Here is a 20,099-nt window from a genome sequence, read left to right as displayed (position 1 = left end):
TAGCCAATCAGCTGAGGCGTTCTAAAGCCAAACAACATATTACAAAGATCCGGAAGGAGAACGGAGACTTTACATCAGATCATTTAGAAATTAATGACGCATTTAAAAATTTTTATTCTCGGCTTTATTCCTCTGAATCCCTGAATGACAATATCTCTGTGGATCAATTTTTACAGAATCTGAATATCCCCTCACTTTCATCTGATTTCAAAGCCAAACTCAATGCGCCTATATCACTAGAAGAAATATCTTTTGCAATTTCTGCTCTGTCCTCAGGGAAATCTCCTGGACCTGATGGGTTCCCTGTGGAATTTTATAAATCATTCTCCTCACTTCTTTCTCCTCAGTTACTTTCAGTATTATCTGACTCGTTTAATTACGGCAAATTGCCACCCTCTTTCAATGAGGCATCTATTATTCTTCTTTTAAAAAAGGGCAAAGACCCAACAGAGTGTTCCTCGCACAGGCCGATCTCTCTGCTCAATGTTGATGTAAAGATCTTAGCTAAAGTGTTGGCTCATAGATTAGAAACCGTCATTCCCTCCATTATCTCTGATGACCAAACAGGCTTTATTAAAAACCGTCTCCCTTTTTTTAACATTCGGCGTCTATTTAATATTTTATACTCAGTTCCAACTGGGACTCCTGAATGTGTTATCTCCCTTGATGTGGAGAAAGCATTTGATCGTATAGAGTGGAACTACCTTTTTGCAGTCTTAGAAAAATTTGACCTCGGCCAAAGTTTCATCTCTTGGATCCAATTGCTGTACCTGTGTCCTACTGCTTCTGTTCTAACTAACTTTCAGAAATCCCAAGTATTCAATCTCAAACGTGGCACCCGTCAGGGATGCCCCTTAAGTCCCTTTCTCTTTGATTTGGCTATAGGACCTCTGGCGATAGCATTTCGAAAATGTCCTGAACTGACCGGGATTTGGAGAGGGGGTGTTGTGCATAAAGTCTCTCTCTATGCTGATGACTTATTACTCTTTCTCTCATATCCGTCTACATCCTTACCTCTAATGTTTTCACTTCTTGACCAGTTTAGCCAGATCTCTGGCTATAAACTCAACTTACATAAGAGTGAACTTTTCCCAATTAATAAAGAAGCACAAGAACTAATATTTTGTGATCTCCCTTTTAAAGTAGTCCATAATCAATTTACTTATCTTGGAATTACAGTCACAAGGAAGTTTAAAGATCTCTTTCGTGAAAACTTTGTCAATCTTTCATATGCTACAAAACAGAGTCTGGTACAATGGTCACCTCTATCTATGTCCTTGGTAGGTCGTATCAATGTTGTCAAAATGTATGTTCTCCCCAAATTTTTATACTTATTTCAATCTATCCCAATTTTTATTCCTAAATCTTTTTTTGATTCCTTAGACTCTATTATTTTGTCATATCTGTGGCAGAATAAGCGCTCTAGAATTAATAAAATCCACCTCCAAAAATCTAAAAAAGAGGGTGGCATGGCTTTACCTAACTTTCGCTTATATTACTGGGCAGCTAATATACGTTGTGCTGCCTTCTGGTCTTTCTTCCACGGTCAACCTGAGTGCCCTAACTGGGTGGCAATGGAGTTGAGCTCCACTAAAGAATTATCTATATCTGCACTTCTTGGCTCTGCACTCCCTGGCTCTGCACTCCCTAGCAGTCTGCCCAGATCAATAGCTAATCCTCTGGTCAGACACACTTTGCGTATATGGGCTCAGTTCAGGAAATGCTATGGTTTCCAGGGGTTTTCCGTTTCTAGCCCTGTCGCACATAATCACCTTTTTTTTACCTACCATGTTCGATTCAGCATTCCATGTTTGGTACAGGAAGGGCATTAGACATTTTGAAGATCTCTTCATTGATAACCGCTTCGCTTCTTTTCAACAGCTCTCTGTTAAGTTCAACCTGCCTAACGCTCACTTTTTCAGATATCTCCAAATCCGACACTTTACTGCTCCTTTAATTCCTAACTTTCCTGAAATGCCTGCGAAAAATGCTATGGACCTATTTCTCTCCATTAATCCACTAGGTAAAGGTTTAATTTCAATTATCCAAGATAAACTAGCAGCCTTACGACGGGCCCCAGTGGATAAAATTAAAATGGCCTGGGAGCAGGATTTAAATATCTCCTTATCCGAGGAGAGCTGGGACTCAGTTCTCAAATCGGTTAACTCAACCTCCCTTTGTGCTCGCCATTACCTCTTACAGTTTAAGATTGTTCATAGAGCCCATATGTCTAAATCTAAACTATCTCAATTCTACCCTGGCATTAGTCCGCTCTGTGATAAATGCAAGAGGGGCGTGACCTCTCTCATCCATATGTACTGGTTCTGTCCTAGCTTGGAGAAATTCTGGAAAGATGTCTTCACTACATTATCGGGTATCCTGAATCAGCACCTAGAATCTAACCCCTTAATTGCTCTGTTCGGTTTTTGGGGCGAGACAGATTTATGTCTGGGTCCGACCAAATGCCGAATACTATCCTTTGCCTCTCTCCTGGCGAAACGCTTGATCCTCCTTAGATGGAGAGATGTTGCCCCGCCCACTCATGCGCAATGGCTTAACGACATTATGGCCTGCTTGGACCTCGAAAAAATTCATTATTCAGTTCTCAATTCGGATTTAAAGTTCCATAAGGTCTGGGGGCCTTTTATTGAGTACTTTCATAACCTTCCTCTTGACTAGGGTTTTTTTTTCTTTTCGGTCCCTTGCTTTCAGCTCCCTTTTTTTTTTCTGGTAGTAGGCATTATTATCCTCTGTTGCTAAGTGTATTCACAGTCTGGGAGTTTGACTGTCCGGACTTATACTCTCTATATTGTGTGGTGGTTGGTCTGGAATTGTTTTTTTTTCTTGTGTTGTGGGGTTTGGGGAGGACACTAAGCTCACTTGTCTTTAATTTAGGTGCTTTTTTGTTAAATTCTCTTCCTTTGTAGCATATTGTTATTGTATGCTTAACCTTGCTCTGTATTAATGCTCCTCATTGGGATTTGGGGTTTTTAATTTTGTAAAATGTTTTGAAAAACTAATAAAAAATTTTAAAAAATAAAATAAAATAAATGTAACACTATGTTTTGCATATTTTTCTTTTTTCATGATGGAATAATCTGTCTGGATGGGATACAAACAATTTTTTTTCTGTATCCTGGACATGTGACAACAATAAACCAACTGTCATTACCTCAAACTCCTACTTTGAGAACCACCCATTCTTCTCTGTCCAATTCTTTGACAAAATGTTCCTTTTTCATGAAGCCAGTTCCTTTTTCATAGCTTTTTAAGGAGGTGAGTAAAGATATTCTAAAGTTCATGATCAGAGTACATTTGACATCCAACTACAACAGCTTTCTAAATGGGGCTTCAGAGTAGTTTTGACAAAAGGATATTACAACTATATGGTGTCAGCTTCTAGCAGAAGCACAATCTTAGTCCATTGGTCTAGACTGAATGTAAACTTACGTATTCGTTTTAAGTGTGATTTTAGCTCTGATAGGCAAGTTCTGCTGATGACATTTCTATTATTTGGATAAACATAGATTTTCCATAATGTATAATGCTTAATTATTATCATTGTTGTAAAACACACATGAATATATTTAAACAGTTTATAAACTTCATCTTTTATTCAACTAATTTAATAGTGTTTATAAGCTCTTGTAAGGAATCTAACCATTAATATGACTAGAAAATACGTGTTAGGCAGGCTAATGAGCTTAGAGCTGATAGATTCCTCTAGACCTGATAGCTTAGATTTGATTCTAAATAGATGGCTACAAAGATAATAGCAAATTCGGTTGACAATTTTGCTGGATTCCCAAAAGCCTTAGCAGATCAGAAAACAGCAAAGATAGCAAAGGAAAATAATGACAGATAAGACAGGACATGACAATGGGGTAAATCCTAAAATCCAATATGAAGGAGGTGCATGGCAAAAAAGATATTGTATTGCGTTTGGAGTTATTGTGATTTTATCAACAGAAAACATTGTATATTAATGTTTTTGATTTCTTTTGAGTATGTTGTCAGCCAGATAGGTAAAGCAGAGCTAGGAGATGTAAAATTTCGAAAAGTTATTGGAGAAGGTGCTGCAAAAATATTGCAGAAGTAAAAGGCATGTAGAGTTGAAGGTAATGTGTCAGAATAGAGAGGGTTTATGGGCAATGAGAGGAAGGTAAGGATAAGAGGTCCAATTTCAAGCTGGTGTTAGTGGGTTGCTTTGGGGATCACTGCTGGGTCACAGTTAATTACAATCTATATTAATGGTTTCAATGAAGGAACTGTGCGTAATCTAAGTATGCAAATGAATTGAAGATGGGAAAGTAAAGTTGTAAGGAGCACACGTGCCTGCAGAAGGATATGTAAGTTTAATGAATGCGCAAATGATGGCAGGTAGGGTACGTAGTGGAAAAGTGTTATGTCTGTTTTGTTAGGAAGAGAAGAAAGCAGGTTATTGTTTAAGTATAAGGCTATTAAATACTAGTGTGTACAGAAATTTAGTTGTCTATATACAATAACACACAGTTAGCATGCAAACACTCCAGGTAATTAGGAAGTTGTTTGGAATGTTGACCTTGATTGCAATTGACATGGTTACAAATAAGGAAGTCTCAGTGCAATTACATGAGATCACAGCTGGAATACTACAGTGCATGCTAGATTCTTTATTCATGGAATGGTATTTTCAAGTCTATGCGCTGATGATCCACAATGGATCCCTGGAATGACTGGATAGCCTGATGAAGGATGATGAGCAGAATGAGTACATGCTGTTTGGAGCTCAGAAGATCAAAGTGATGCTGAAATGTATGTTTCTGAAAGGAACTGGCAAGGGTAGGAGGATGATATGAGGATTTTTTCCCAGTGGAGGAATCTTGAACTGGTGTGTTTGTCTCAGAATAGGGGATAGCCATTTAAAATTGAGAGAAGGACCAATTTCTTATGAGGGTTGTGAATCTTAGAAATGCTTGACCCTAGTGTACTGTGGAATCATTAAATATATTTGATTCTATTACTAAAGATCAGGAAGGGAAGTGGGGATGAGATCTAAGATCAAGTTAATCAAACCTTACAAAAAGCAAAACAAGCTATCCCTGTTCCTACATGAGCTCTCCACATTCCTGATTCTAATGTTTGTATGTTGATAATCCTACCAAATAGGTTAAGGATATCTGGCAAAACTCCTTGATTCTTCATAATTTGGAGAGTGGCCGATCTTATCTTATTGTCATTCGCTGTAAACGTCGTAGTGGCCCAGGGTTTTGGAGTGATTGGAGTGATCCCCTACAAGTGACTGTACAGGGTAAGTATTGCATTGCTGTAGTAAGTAAGTAGAAGGCAGGGCCACAAATAGAATGTAAATTTAAGCATTAACTTTATCATTAAAAATTGTAGAAAATGTGGTTAAGTTCAGACCAAACAACTTAAACAAAGGGATGACTGTTTAGATTTCCTAAGTAGTTGTTTTTGATATGTTTTTGCATGCTAGTAATTTTTTTCCATGGACATAAATTTATCTCTTTGAGGAATGTCCTTTTCATTTCTGGTCCGTACCATGATAATTACATCCTTTCCCTGGTTGAAGGTTTATTGTATCATGAGGAACCTCGACCAGAGGAAAATTTACCTTCTGTAGATATTGTCACTTGTATTAGGGATTAGAAGTAATTGTGCTTACTGATTACTAATTGGCACCAGATAGTACAGCGGGCCAGAAGGAAGACTCCTACATGAATATATTAATTTATAAATCATTTTGCATATTTTTTGGCCAAGGTATGGGCATTAGGCAGCTTTATCTGGGCTTGGTAGGAAGGAAAGTTAGGACTTGAAATAAAGCCTTACTAGTGGCCTCTGCTATTATTCCAGCAGTACATTCAACACCCAAACTACTCTCACATAAAAAAAATCCTCATGTCACTTTAGGTTCTTTTACCAAACACCTCCATTATTTGGGCCCTGAGCTCTTGATCTGTCTGGCACTGGGAACAGTTTATCTGTCAGCCAAAACTCTACATAATTTTAAGTACCTCCATTATGAATTTTTGCAATGTCCTCTGTTCCAAAGAGACCAGCCACATTTTCTCCCATCTGTCCTCTTGACTGAAGTCCCTCATCACTGAAATAATTTTTGATTTTTTTTTTAATGGCAAAACCCATTAAGTGTCACAAAGCCTCATCTAAAAAACAGACAGATCATAAACTGGGTGTACAGAAGTGGAAGGTTTCACTGTCCCAGCTTGAGTCAACGGTTGTGAAAATGAGCAGGAAAACCAAGGCACTTCTGCAAACATGGACTTATGTCCTTGAGCCAGAATTTCATTTTACACCCTGTTGTTGCTTGGCTGACTTGATGCATTCCATGAATAAAAGCCAACCACTGTGAATAACAAGGTTTGTCAGTGCTTTTACTGCTGTGTGTCTTCCTGAGAAAATAGACACATGTGACCTTTATAGTCTCTGATCAGCTGAAAGCTGTTGAGTGTTTCTCATTTAGAATTCCTGTCACGTGTCTCAGCTGGTACAGCTTGGCAAGAGGCTGCATTGAAAGCTTAACTCTGCTCTGTTAGCTACTTCTGAGGGGTTGTTTGATCAATGTCAATAGATAGATTTATGCTGTTACAAGATGACTCTGAATCAATAGCATAAAATGGTAAGTTGAGCAGCATCTTTAAAGAAAGGAAAGTCCACTGTTCAGCTTGTTGAAGAGCAAGTTGAATTTGTCATCTTGCCTCAACTCAGTCCCAATTGGCTTGTTTTTTTACCTTATGAATAATTCCCCATTTTAGGTGCCACTGGGGTCCTGCTGTGGCATCTACCTTCATATATTCCCATTTCATTTATCTGTAGCTTTCTCTGTGGATGACACTGGTGGATCTCCACACAACTTGCTTTCGTTCATGAGATCTGCAGATGCTATCCTTGAGGTCTGTACTCTTTTCCTTAGATCAACCTGCAATATATCCCTGAAAATAGGCACGTTGGATTGTAGAGCATATCTGTAAAGTGATTTATACTAGTTCTGAACAAAAATGGGGATGTAAATCATTGGAAAGTGGCACTTGAAGCAATTTTAAAGTGATTTCAGATAAAACCATCAGCAGGCAGACACAGATGATATTATTTAACCTCCTTTACTAATACCCTATCTGAATTTTCCCTGTCCTAGACCTGAAGATCCCAAAATCAATCAATTCTGAACTTCCTGAAGATTCACAGTGCTCACAACAGCCTGTGTAAATTAGGTTATCTCGAAATGATTATCCAGGTTGGGTTTGGAAATTTGCCATATTTTTCAGGAGTCAGTTATGGAGAAGCTTGCTAGTTTCACTACTCTGGGAGAATTCAGCTCCACATAGATTGTAAAACCTTCACACCATTGTTCATCAGTTAATGAATAATCCTTTCAGCATAACAAGTAAACACACTTTTATTATTATAATTGAAAATAAAATGAGTACAACTTCCAGTTGGTTGAGTAGTGGGGTTTATGCCTCTCAGTTTGAAGTGTGTTGACTCACTCCGCATTATGAAACTTTGGACAATTTGGGAGTTATCATCACACACTGAATGCTGTTCTGTCAGAGCTGAGTCTTTCAATTGAAGCCTTGTCTATCTGCTCTGAAATAATGCATCTGAACCAAAAGAAGGGAATTCCACCAGCTTGGACAAAATTTATTCTTATACCAACAAATCAGAATCAGATTTATTATCACTGACTAATATGACATAAAATTTGTTGATTTGCAGCTGAATTAACTGATCAGTTAATTCTTTGTTCTTGCCTGTGTATAAATTTACTGCCATAACAATTTACATATTTTTATTTGCACTCTGAAAGGATTATTCATTCACTGATGTACAATGATGTGAAGACTTTGCTAATAAATGTGGAACTGATTTTACACTGAGATTGTATAAAATGCTCTAGGAGTTGTGACAAGTGGGACTTTCTGCCTTCATCTATAGCCCCCAATTCTCACCCCTACTTTCAACCCATGTGCCAGAATTGACCACCTTCAGATCAGGCATGGGAGTGGACAATGTCCCTCCCTGGCCTCCAATTTCATAAACCCTAACCTGGCATAAACAGATCCATTCCTTGAAAAGGACTTCCATGCGTAAATCTATCACCGAGAGGCGTCTGTACTTCCCTCTGCAATTGGATCTTCGACTTGCTAACTGAAAGACCACAGTCTGTGTGGATTGGTAATAACATATCCTCCTTACTGACGATCAACACTGGCGCACCTCAGGGGGGTGTGCTTAGCTCACTGCTCTACTCTCTATATACACGTGACTGTGTGGCTAAGCATAGCTCAAATACTGTCTATAAATTTGCTGATGATGCAACCATTGTTAGTAGAATCTCAGGTGCTGACGAGAGGGCATACAGGAGTGAGATATGCCAACTAGTGGAATGGTGCCGCAGCAACAATGTCAGTAAGACAAAAGAGCTGATTGTGGTCTTCAGGAAGGGTAAGACGAAGGAACACATACCAATCCTCATAGAGAGATCAGAAGTAGAGAGAGTGAGCAGCTTCAAGTTCCTGGGTGTCAAGATCTCTGAGGATCTAACCTGGACCCAACATATCGATGTAGTTATAAAGAAGGCAAGCGACTATACTTTATTAGGAGTTTGAAGAGATTTGGCATGTCAACAAATACACTCAAAAACTTCTATAGTTGTACTGCAGAGAGCATTCTGACAGGCTGCATCACTGTCTGGTATGGAGGGGCTACTGCACAGGACCGAAAGAAGCTGCAGAATGTTGTAAATCTAGTCAGCTCCATCTTGGGCACTAGCCTACAAGGTACCCAGGACATCTTTAGGGAGCGGTGTCTCAGAAAGGCAGCGTCCGTTATTAAGGACCTGCAGCACCCAGAGCATGCCCTTTTCTCACTGTTACCATCAGGTAGGAGATACAGAAGCCGGAGGCACACACTCAGATATTCAGGAACAGCTTCTTCCCCTCTGCCATCTAATTCCTAAATGGATTTGAAGCTTTGTACACTACCTTATTTTTTTTTAATATACAATATTTCTGTTTTTGCACATTTTTACAATCTATTCAATACACGTAATTGATTTACTTGTGTATTTAATTATTATGTTTTATTTTTTTTTTCTCTCTGCTAAATTTTGTATTGCTGCTGCTAAGTTAACAAATTTCACTTCACATGCAGGTGATAATAAACCTGATTCTGATTCTGATTCATTTTCATCACGCCCTTACCATAAGGAATCTAATACATCTTCTCCTGAATCTGCTTTTTCTCTCCTTGTGCAGTCTTTTCCCTTACCCTCCATGCTGCAGCTCAATTTGATGTTCTGCCACTCTTCCTTGTTTCCTTGCACTAACAGTTTCATTTTGACCTCGGATGCCTAAACTCTCTGCACGTCCATTCTTCATGGGGGTGGGCTGGAGGGGTGATGCAGAAAGTCTGAGTGTCTATGGAGAAAATACAAAGACTCTGGGCACCCGACTGCTTTCCATTCCCTGCCATCCTCCCTTACTGATCAACATTATTCTCGTGTTGATGTGCTTTGCCTTTGACTCCATTCAATTCCTCTGCACAAGTAATGTTGCTGTAGGGGTCCATATAGATCTCAGCTGTGACCATTTAAAACAAAGTCATTTGATACTATCAAAATCTTACTGGTATTAAATTATTGAAGGAATAGAATAGAGTGAGGGATCCAGTCTCTAGGCTTAACTCTACATTTACTCTAATGGCAAATGAATAATACATTTGTTGTATATTCTTGCTCTTAACTGAAAGTTCTTCAAGACATGCCTGAGTATTTTAATTGAGTTGTCCTTTACCTAATTCTGGTGTGGATGAATCCCTGGGTTTATCTACTCAGGATCACCACTTGTGCTTAAGATATTTCAGTTTAAGCAAAGTAAAGGCTGAGAATCTTGGCAGTACTAATACAATTGTAGAGATGCTGCCTTATAGTTGAAGTGACTTGGGTTCAACCCTGATTTTTGGTGCCGTCTATCTGGAGTTTGCGCTTTCTCCTTATATCAGTGCACTTTCTCTTGGGTGCTCCAGTTTTCCTTCCTACACTGTATGAGTTGGTGAATTACCCCCAGTGATAGAATCTGGCATGTTGATTGCAATGTGGGGTAAATAAAATAGATGAATGTAGAATTAGTGTCAATGTGTATTTTGTGGTTGTTGTGTTGTTGTGCTACTTTCCGCAAGGTTCACTTACAGTAATTTTGAACAGTTTTGCATCTATTATGTGATTGCTTTACCCTTGCTCCCCTACAAAATAAGAACAATTTAAGAAGTGACTAGATAGATTAAGACTGGATCAAAAATTTCGTAGATTAAGTTTTTGTGCGCCGTGTTGTAACATCCTAGGCAGAAAAAGGTGAGGCTATATTTCCTTTTATAAGATGTTTGTCATTTGCTACAGAACTAATGAATAAACATGAAAATATTAAGAAAAATATGTTTCTTTTGACAGAAATTACTTATTACCCATCCCAAGTGCTGACAACCGTTGGCTCGGATGTCACTGTACGGTGCATTTTCTATAATCGGACTCTGACCAATTATAATGTAGCCTGGTGGTTAAATATGCATGAGAAAATTCCAGAAGATAATTATGCTTTAATCAGTGATCATGAAACTAGTGTCACTCTCCTCAATGTAACATCAAATGGACGGTCTGGATTTAACATATTGCAGTGTTGCCTGCAAGATGAACAAAGAAGTGAATGTAACTTTCGCTATGCTGAAATAATTATAATTGGTAAGATTTGCTTCAACTATTATGTAGCTTGCTTTCTGACACTATAAAATACTTTAAATCTCTTAGATTATTTTAATCAATTAGTATAATTATTTCCCATTTTTATACCATTTAAAAATATTTATCTTCCTCCCTTGACAGTGCTGAGTTACACTTAAAAATAGCCTGATATTTACTTAGCATAGAAAACAGGTACTTGTACAAGAAAAGCAGCACACACAAAACACTGAAGGAATGCAGAGGGTCAGGCAGCATCTGTGGATGGAAATGAGCAGTTGACATTTTGGGTCAAGACCGTTTATCGGCCTGATACAGGTTCTCAGTTCAAAATGTCAACTCTTCATTTCTAATCATGGGTGTTGCCTGACCTGCTGAGTTCCTCCAGCATTTTGTGTGTCTTGTTCCAGATTTATAGCATCTGCAGTCTGCCTTGTGTTTTCAGAAGAACAGCAGTGTTTAGATTAGCTTACAGTGTTTACTATAAGAAAGAATGATTGGTCACTTCATCTTCTCTGATCCTGACAGAACAGCATGAGATAAACTAGCAGATAGGTATCCTAATCTTTAAGATTATGAAAGATCCAAATGAAGTATGCAAGTGGAAAAATGAAATATTTTTCTACTTCCTTAGAATAGCATAACTAAAGTTCACTAAGTATGCGGAAATCACATTAGTAAAAAGGAAATTCAAAAGAAACTTCCTGATCCAGTAAGAATATGACAATCTTTATCAAGGAATTTATTGCACATGTATTGAAGGAGAGGTTAGAGTGACTGAGAAGGAATAAATGGTTATTTGGATAGTTACATAAGAAATAAAAATGGGAAATGCTGGAAACACTCAACAGGTCAGGCAGCATCTGTGGAAAGAGGTACAGACTTATGATGTTAGTCAAAGCCCCTTCATGAGTCTATTGAAGCTTCTTTGATCTGAAACATTATCTCTGTTTCGTTATCTACAGCTGCTGAGTGATTCTGATAATTTCCAGCAATGACAGCTTTTTGATTTTTAGTTAAATAAGCAAAATCAAGAGAAGGACAGTAGGAGAAGTAGTTGTTGGTTGAGTGGGTGGGTTGTCTTTATGCTGTATATTGTATATAATTCTTTTAAAATTACTCTCATTATAATTTATTTAGTGGATTTAATCATGCATAGGATATAAAATATCTTCTTCCCATATCTTTATTAAAACTATTTGTAACATTTCTTTATATTGATATTTTAATTAGACTCAAAAATGAATATATCATGCCAGACTGATGGTGCATTGGAAACAATGATCTGCAGATGGCACACAAATATATGGAAATCAGAAGCTGTCAGTGACTTCAAGTTCAAATATTACATGCAAGTATAATGTCTTTATTTTTATATTGGGGTGAGGTTTGGAATGGATAGAATAACTCCTGGTTGCTCATTGAAGGATTTTCACTGCCATAAACTGATTCGGGCAGGTCTTTAGACTTGGTCAATGTCTTCCATATATGTCCCCTGTCATTTCTACATCAGGTTCACTTAGATGACTGTCAGCTTCACATTTCAAAGTCCCCTTTACATAAAAATTTATATTGTGAAATCTTCATGAAGGTGCAAATTGGAAGCCTGTCCATTTTATTTGAATAAAATAAACTTCCTGATCCAGTAAGAATATGACAATCCTTACCAAGGAATTCATTGTACATGTATTGAAGGAGAGGTTAGAGGGTACATACTGAGTCCTCTCCTTTACTCCCTGTATACTCATGACTGTATTGCCACCCACAGCTCCAAACTGCTAATTAAATTTGCCAACGCCACTACATTGATTGGCTTTACCTCAAACAATAACAAAGTGGCCTACAGGGAAGAAGTCATCTCTCTGACACAGTGGTGTCAAGAAAACAACCTCTCCCTCAATGTCGTAAAAACAAAGGAGCTGGTTGTGGATTACAGGAGAAATGGAGACGGGCTAAACCCTATTGACATCAATAGATCTGGGATTGAGAGGGTAAACAGCTTCAAGTTTCTCGGCATCCACATCACATGGCCTGTACACACCAGCTGTGTGGTGAAAGAGGCCCAACAGCACCTCTTCCACTTCAGACGGTTGAGGAAGTTTGGTATGGGCTCCCAAATCCTAAGAACTTTCTACAGGGGCACAATTGAAAGCTTCCTGACTGGCTGCATCACTGTCTGGTATGGAAACTGTACCTTCGTTAATCGCAGGACTTTGCAGAGAGTGGTGCGGACAGCCCAGTGCATCTGTGGATGTGAACTTCCCATGATTCAGGACATTTACAAGGACAGGTGTGTAAAAAGGGCCTGAAGGATCATTGGACACCCAAGTCATCCCAACCACAAACTGTTCCAGCTGCTACTATCTGGGACGCAATAATGCAGCATGAAAGCCAGGACCAACAGGCTCTGGGACAGCTTCTTCCAGTGAGACTGTTGAACTCACGCTGATTTGAGTGTACTCTGTGTTACATTGACTCTTCTATTTATTATAAATTATTAGAAATTACTATGACTGCACATGACACATTTAGATGGAGACGTAACATAAAGATTTTTACTCCTCATGTAAGTGAAGGATGTAAGAAATAAAGTCAATTCAATTCAATAATATGCCTTAGCACCAAAGTAAAAAAAAATTCCTTGTAACAGTTTTATCCCATTTGCATTTAAGTGATCTCCTGATTGATTGACTATTTGTCATGGTATCAGAACTTTAGGATAAATTGGGTTGAATTTGTCTTGACTCATTTTTTGTACACCATTTCTTAAAAAACAGCAGGGATCCCCTGAATCCAGATACTGGAGGTGAAAGCTAATTTCCTGTGCCTTCTAATCTACAAACACATATTATCTGATTTGATCATAACTAAGTACATTTTGTCTTTACTTATTCTTCTGGAAAAGGAAAGAGTCTTGGTGTGATAACTTGGAAGTTGAAAACAATAGCATTGATGTTGAGGAATGCCCAGTGCAAAAAAATGAATTTGGCCAATGTCGTATCAAGCCAATTAATCTCACTTTTGGCCATGTGATGTGGGTGGAATTCAGCCTTCAAGAGACAGCGTTCAAATCTGAACCAACCTGCGTGATTCCAATGGATGTGGGTAAGTTCAGCTTTAATGGTTCTACTGAGGTGTCAAGGTCCAGGCAAGGTTCAGTTTACTCTTAAAGTTTACAATTTGAAATCTCCAACTTATTTGGTGGTCTACTGGGTATCATTTGTATGTGCTACCATAGAGGTTTAATAAGGAAATACATTCTTCTGATTCAATCTATGCATTACTAAGTGAGAAACTCCTACCTAGTTAAGAGTGCCTTTTATTGAAGGGGATCAATTTTATTTTAGGCCTGTATGTGGTATAAATGGAGAACTTTTTTTGTCTTGAAATTGTTAGCTCCACAAACCTTGAATACCTACTAATGGTGAAAGGTTTACCCATATGTTGCCTGGGTGAGGGACTATAAGGAATAGTTCAATAAATGGATTGTTTTGGTCAGAACATTGGAGGCAAGGGGTTAACCTGATAGAATCATATAAAATGATGAGAAGCTGAGGTGGACTGGATAGGGAGTACACTGCAATGGTGGAGTGGTGGGGAGATCAAAAACTAGAGACTGTAGATTCAAAATGAGAGGGAGAAAGCTTAAAATAACAGATTAGTGAGGCAGGTTTTTTTCACACATTGTGCCTGGAATGCATTGCTGGGAGAGGTGGGTGAAGCAGATGTAATAATAAAATTTAAGAGGCATTTAGACAGGCACAGGGGATGGAGGGATGTAGGCAAAATGCAGGTCGGTGGAATTAATTCAGATTGGCATCATCTTTGGCAGAAGTGAGGTGAAGGGCCTTTTCAAGTGCTGTCCTATTCTGTGTTCTATCAGGCCAGCTGGTCTGCAGAGAACTGGCAGAGAGGTTTCCTTGCAGTTCAACTTGCCTCTAACTTCTCATTTTTCACAATGGAGTGTGATAGTCACAGAGATGAGCTGGGTCACATGTACTGAGTTCAGCGATGGATCAGAGACACTGAGGGCAGGGTGTACTTTACATCTAGCCTCTTAGACTTGTGTCAGGGAGGGCTGGCATAAGAAACACAGCCCAGTCATTAAATAAGATGCCTAACCTTAATTTGAAAAAATAAATGCAAGCAAACTTTTTATTTATTTATAATTCTAATGCTTTAATTGATTTCTAGTACATTAATATACATTAAGTTCATCATTTATTACTTATTTTATTAAATTATTTATATTATGTGATTAAATTTCATCTTATTATGGAATGGCCTTTGAAAGTGGGAAATCCTCAAAAGGCTGTCAGTTCGTTCAGGGGCATGGCCTGGGTATACTTAAAGTAGAGGTTCTTGATTAGTAAAGGTTACGGGAAAAAAGGCAGGAGAATGGGGGTTGAGAAGGACAATAAATCAGCCATGATGGATTGACAGAGTTGGCTCAATGGGCTGAATGGCCTAATTCTGCTCTAATGGATTTATAGTTTTATATCCATGAGCTGCCAGTACTGCCTCTCTCTCAGCCATGTTTCTATTAAGGCTAGCCAATCCACACTCTGAGTTCATCAGCCTTACTTATTAAATCTGGAACAACAAAATAAACGCAGCTTAACTGAGTATTCCTTTCTGTGCCCCTAGCTGTTCTGACTTCTAAATTCTCTTGTTCATTCTATATTCTTTATCCCATGACTTGCTCCTGCTCAGTGTCTCTCTCTGCACCCCACCCTCCCATGGCCTCATCCCACCACGCTATTTTAAACCCTCCTGTTTAGCGCTATCCTGCAAGGATTTGGTCCATTGGTCTAAGTGCAACCTGTACCTCTTGTACGAGTTGCACCCCAGAAGAGATACTAATGATCCAAGAAGCTGAATCCCTGCCCTCTGCACCAGCTTTTCAGCCACAAATTCGTCTGGCCTGATTTCTATTTTGGACTTTATTAGCACGTGGCACCAAGATTAATCCGGAGATCACTACCCACAAGGTCCTGCTTCTAACTCCTTACCTAAATAGTGGTAAGCAAGATGTGTGATGATCATGGGGATTGGCGTAAGGATGTTGTGGTTGTATGAGTTGATAGCTTGATGTGATCGGTTTAAACATAATATGCTCCAATGAATTAGGAAATATATGCAACTTGTTATACCATTTATCATGGGACCAGAGTGAAACACAGGTTATTTCTTCCAATTTGAAACAGAATGCAATCAAATATATCTTGTCCTTTTTCCCTCAAACCTTTAAGTCTTCTTATTGCTTTATTAAAATGCTAATTTGTTTTAATCTATGTGAACTTATTTATATAATATAAGTTAGTTATTTTGTAAGTCCTTCAATACCCATCAGAATTTCTTCCTCTTTTTCATATTTTTAGTGAAACCTTGGGCACCCTCTAATGTTGATGCAGAAATTACCTTAAATGGAAGTTATCTAAATATAAGCTGGGAAAAGCCTCTTCTGCCATCTTACACACTTCTATTTGAAATTCAGTATTCTGAGGATGGAATAGAGAGTAATTGGAAGGTAGGGTGATTGGTTAAGCTTTTTAAAACTTAAATAGTATAGCAATTTAAATCTTACTTATTAAATCTGGAACAATGATTGTGAGATGTACATATACTCAACCATCACCTACCTTGTCGTCGAGGTGTGTCAGATGTGGATGATTTCAATGTAAGGGCAATCTACCTTGCCTGTTTTCTACCAGCCTCTTTCAGAACAACATTATGAGCATGCCTAAGGATGTAAAATACTTGTCATGGAAATTGACTTGTGATAAATGAATTTTTTAGCCAAATTTCTGTACATCTTTGTAAAGTCACAAGGAAAGAATAGCTTGTGGATTCACACTTTGTCTCTCTGTGGAAAAAAAATAGCTTGGTTCTAATTCAATGTTGAGAGATGATTAGGTGTTCAATTCTGCATAGAACTTATCTACATTTCTTTACATTGACATATCTTCATTTACCCAGGCTTGCTTTAATCTCTATTTTAAACATGATTAACTTAAATATACTACAAGTGTAACTTCAGATTTAGATTTTATAGTTGTGGGAAAAGAAGACTGCAGAAACAAAACTCACTAAAGCATTTGGCAATTGTGACTCAACTAGCGAAATGCATAACTTTGCAGACTGTGTAGCACAGGTTGCATGGTTGGAAGATCTACTGTCTTGGGATTGCTCTAGAGGAAGCTTCAAAAACATTAACATTCTTCGAGTAAAAACTAGAAAAAAAACAATTGCTAGAAAATAAAAGGAATATTGTAGATAGAAGGCCCTTCAGCATCAGCACTGAACATCTTTAGTTTATTCAGCACAATCTTCAGCTGCAATATTTTGTAATTGTCAGACTTGACCTGGTCGGTGAGTGTTTAATATATTGCTGCAAGGGTGCTTAGCCTTTAATCTTGTTATTAGCAAAGCTGTTGATTATGGAACTAGCAGGCCTTCTCACAATGCTTTTAATTTCAGCATGGAATCATAACAGCTTGTTCACAAATACAAGTAATTACTTTCTGGAGGGTTGCATAAAATATTGCAGGAAGTAGTTTCAAGCTTACATAGTGTAATCAAAAATGTTTTTGCGTGTCCACCAGATTGATTTTTCCTTCCCTATTCCTCTTATGCTCTTTCATTCCAGAGTACAGATTTCTTCGTATCAGCTTCCTACAGGGACTGCCTCTGCAGCCCTTGTAAGTAATTTCAATGTGACCCAGCAGACAGACAATTTATTACATCAGATGCCTGTTTCTTTTTCATTAAACTTGGACAATGTGTAAAACAACAGTGTCTGCAAGATCTGTTTCCAGCCAGGCAAATTAGATTTCTTTCTTTAGTCTTCACTATAACCCTACAAGAAAGCTGCATTCACCATCCAGGACACGTTCTCTTTTTGCTGCTGCCATCAGGATCCTCAGATTCCACACAGTTATTACCATTCAACTTTCAGGCTCCTGAATCAGAGGGGATAACTTCACTCACCTCAGTTCTGAATGGATTCCACAGCCTATGGACTCACTTTCTATGAGCCTACAACTCTGTTCTCAGTATTATTTATTTACCAACACTTTTAAAAATTTGCACAGTTAGCTTTTTGCACATTGGTTATTTGTCAGCCTTTGTATGCAGTTTTCCATTGATTCTATTGTATTTCTCTGCTCTGTTTGAATGCCTGCAAGAAAATTAATAGTATATGGTGAGATATATGTACTTTGATAATAAATTTACTTTGTACTTTTGTACTTTGGATAAGAACAGATTCTGTTGTGTCTGGTGATGCTATGAAGTTAAATGGCAGCAAGTATTACTGGATAACCATCAAGAAGCATAGATCATTATCAGAATGCTGGACAAGAACTGCGATGGGGCTATCGTAGTGACATCCATATGAATATGGTGCAAAAGTTAAACATCTGCTGTATAATTAGCTTCCTGTTTGTAGTGTGACTGTAGGAATTGTCATTAATGCTCCTCAATAACATGCTCATTTGGGTTCTGCCAGTACCACTTGGTTTCCAGGATGCATCATTATTTTTTTCTAGGCTTAGATCTAGGAGATGAAAGCAGTTGCCACTGAAAAGGGGAACCTTCGCTCCAATTTGGCACTACCCTAAGGACATAGAATATAACAGTCTGTAAATTATGTTACATAAAACTTTGGTTACGTGCACTTGGAGTGTTTTGTCACCCCATTACAGGAAGGATTTGGAGGTTTTAGGGAAGATACAGAAGAGAATTACCAGGATACTGCTCGAATTAGTGTGTTTTAGCTACAAGGAGAGGCTGAACAAACTTGGGTTGTTTTCTCTGAAATGTCAGAGGCTGAGTGGAGACCAGATAGAAGTTTACAAAATTATGAAAGGCGCAGATATGGAATGCAACCAGAATCTTTTCCCTGGGTAGAAATGTCAAATACTTCAGAGCATAGCTCTTAAGAGAGGGTACAGCTAGAAGAGATTTTGAAGATGTTTGGAGATAGTGAATGGAGGGATATGGATCATGTGCATGCAGAAGTGGTTTTTTAAATTTTGCTTCATGTTTGGCTCAGACATTGTGGGCCCAAAGATCTGTTCTGGTGCAGTTCAGTTCTATGCTCTATGTTCTAAGGTACCGTAGGAAAATTGCAGTTAGTTGGGATCCAGAAGAATGGTATTCAGTAGGTAAAGAGATATATGTGTAATGCAAAGGAAGGTGGTATATCTGATGACACAAGTATTGTTAGAAATGATTGATAGGAACAGATAGAATAGATAAGAATAGGAACAGCATCCACTTCATCAGGGTTTGTCCTCTCACCAGCTTAAGAACAACTCCATGGCAATGTAATCAATTTCATTCATAAATTTTGTTCATGACAGTATAGAGTAGGAACTGAGTGTCATCTGGACTTAGGCTGCGTGACAGATTGCTCAGTCAGGGAACTATGAGGGTGAGTAGTGACATCAGTGGTGGGTTTCCACAGTTATATTAATAGCAAAAGGATAGTGAGGGATAAAATTGGTCCCTTAGAGAATCACAGATTGGAAGGGCCGAGATGGCCTGTTTCCGTGCTGTAATTGTTAAATGGTTATATAGCTACTGGAGGTAATTTTGAGGGACAGGTCTATCAACAAGCCAATTTGGAATAGTCATCACTGCTTTGAGTGCGGGGAAATCAAGTTTGAAGAATTTTTTTGAGGATAGATGATGTTAGGGCAGTGGATGGTTGAAGGTGTTTCTTGGTCTGGAAACCTGTGACGAGTTGTGTACCAAAGAGGTTGTTGCTGGGACCTTTGTTGTGCATAATTAATATAAATAATTTGGATGTGAGTGTGATTAGTAAGTTTGCAGATCATACTAAAATAGTTGGTATTATAGATACTGAAGATAGTTACCAAGAACTACAGAGGGATCTTATTCATCCAGGAAGATGGGGTGAAGATTGCCATAGACACAAGAGATCTGAAGATTGTGAAATGGCTTTCAGTTTGGATAAGTGTGAAATGTTGCACTTTGGAAAGTCAAACCAAGAAGGACTTGTGGACTGGTTGCACCCTGAGAAGTGCTGTGGAAAAGAGGAACATAAAAGTATGAATACACAGTTAGCTAAAAGTGAGATCACCGAGAGACAGGGTGGCGAAGAAGGTGTCTGGCATGCAAGCTTTCATCATTCAGACATTGAGTATAGTGTTGCAGTTGTATAAAATGTTGGTGAGACTGCACTTGGAGTATTGTGTGCACTATTGGTCGTCCTGTTATAGGAAGAACTTCATTAAGCTAGGATGTGCAGAAATGGTTTCTGAAAATGTTGCCAGGACTTGAGGATCTGATTTATAGGGAAATGTTGGGCAGGTTAAGA

The 20,099-nt window shown here is 38.4% G+C and overlaps 1 protein-coding gene across 8 annotated transcripts in view; it reads left to right on the top strand.

Annotated features, from left to right (window-relative positions):
• lepr (leptin receptor) overlaps window positions 1–20,099 on the top strand; it is a 212,608-nt gene that overhangs the window by 146,481 nt on the left and 46,028 nt on the right. For all 8 annotated transcript variants that reach the window (XM_073063177.1, XM_073063178.1, XM_073063179.1 and 5 more), the window contains 5 exons: window positions 5,149–5,290; window positions 10,469–10,756; window positions 11,987–12,104; window positions 13,659–13,858; window positions 16,135–16,283. In XM_073063177.1, coding sequence (XP_072919278.1) covers window positions 5,149–5,290; window positions 10,469–10,756; window positions 11,987–12,104; window positions 13,659–13,858; window positions 16,135–16,283 — 897 coding nt within the window. The remainder of the gene's footprint in view (window positions 1–5,148; window positions 5,291–10,468; window positions 10,757–11,986; window positions 12,105–13,658; window positions 13,859–16,134; window positions 16,284–20,099) is intronic.

The sequence above is a fragment of the Hemitrygon akajei genome, chromosome 12 (genome assembly GCF_048418815.1).
Source record: "Hemitrygon akajei chromosome 12, sHemAka1.3, whole genome shotgun sequence".
NCBI lineage: Eukaryota > Metazoa > Chordata > Chondrichthyes > Myliobatiformes > Dasyatidae > Hemitrygon > Hemitrygon akajei.
The sequence above is the reverse complement of the archived record's forward strand: the minus strand, read 5'-3'. Positions and strand labels throughout refer to the sequence as shown.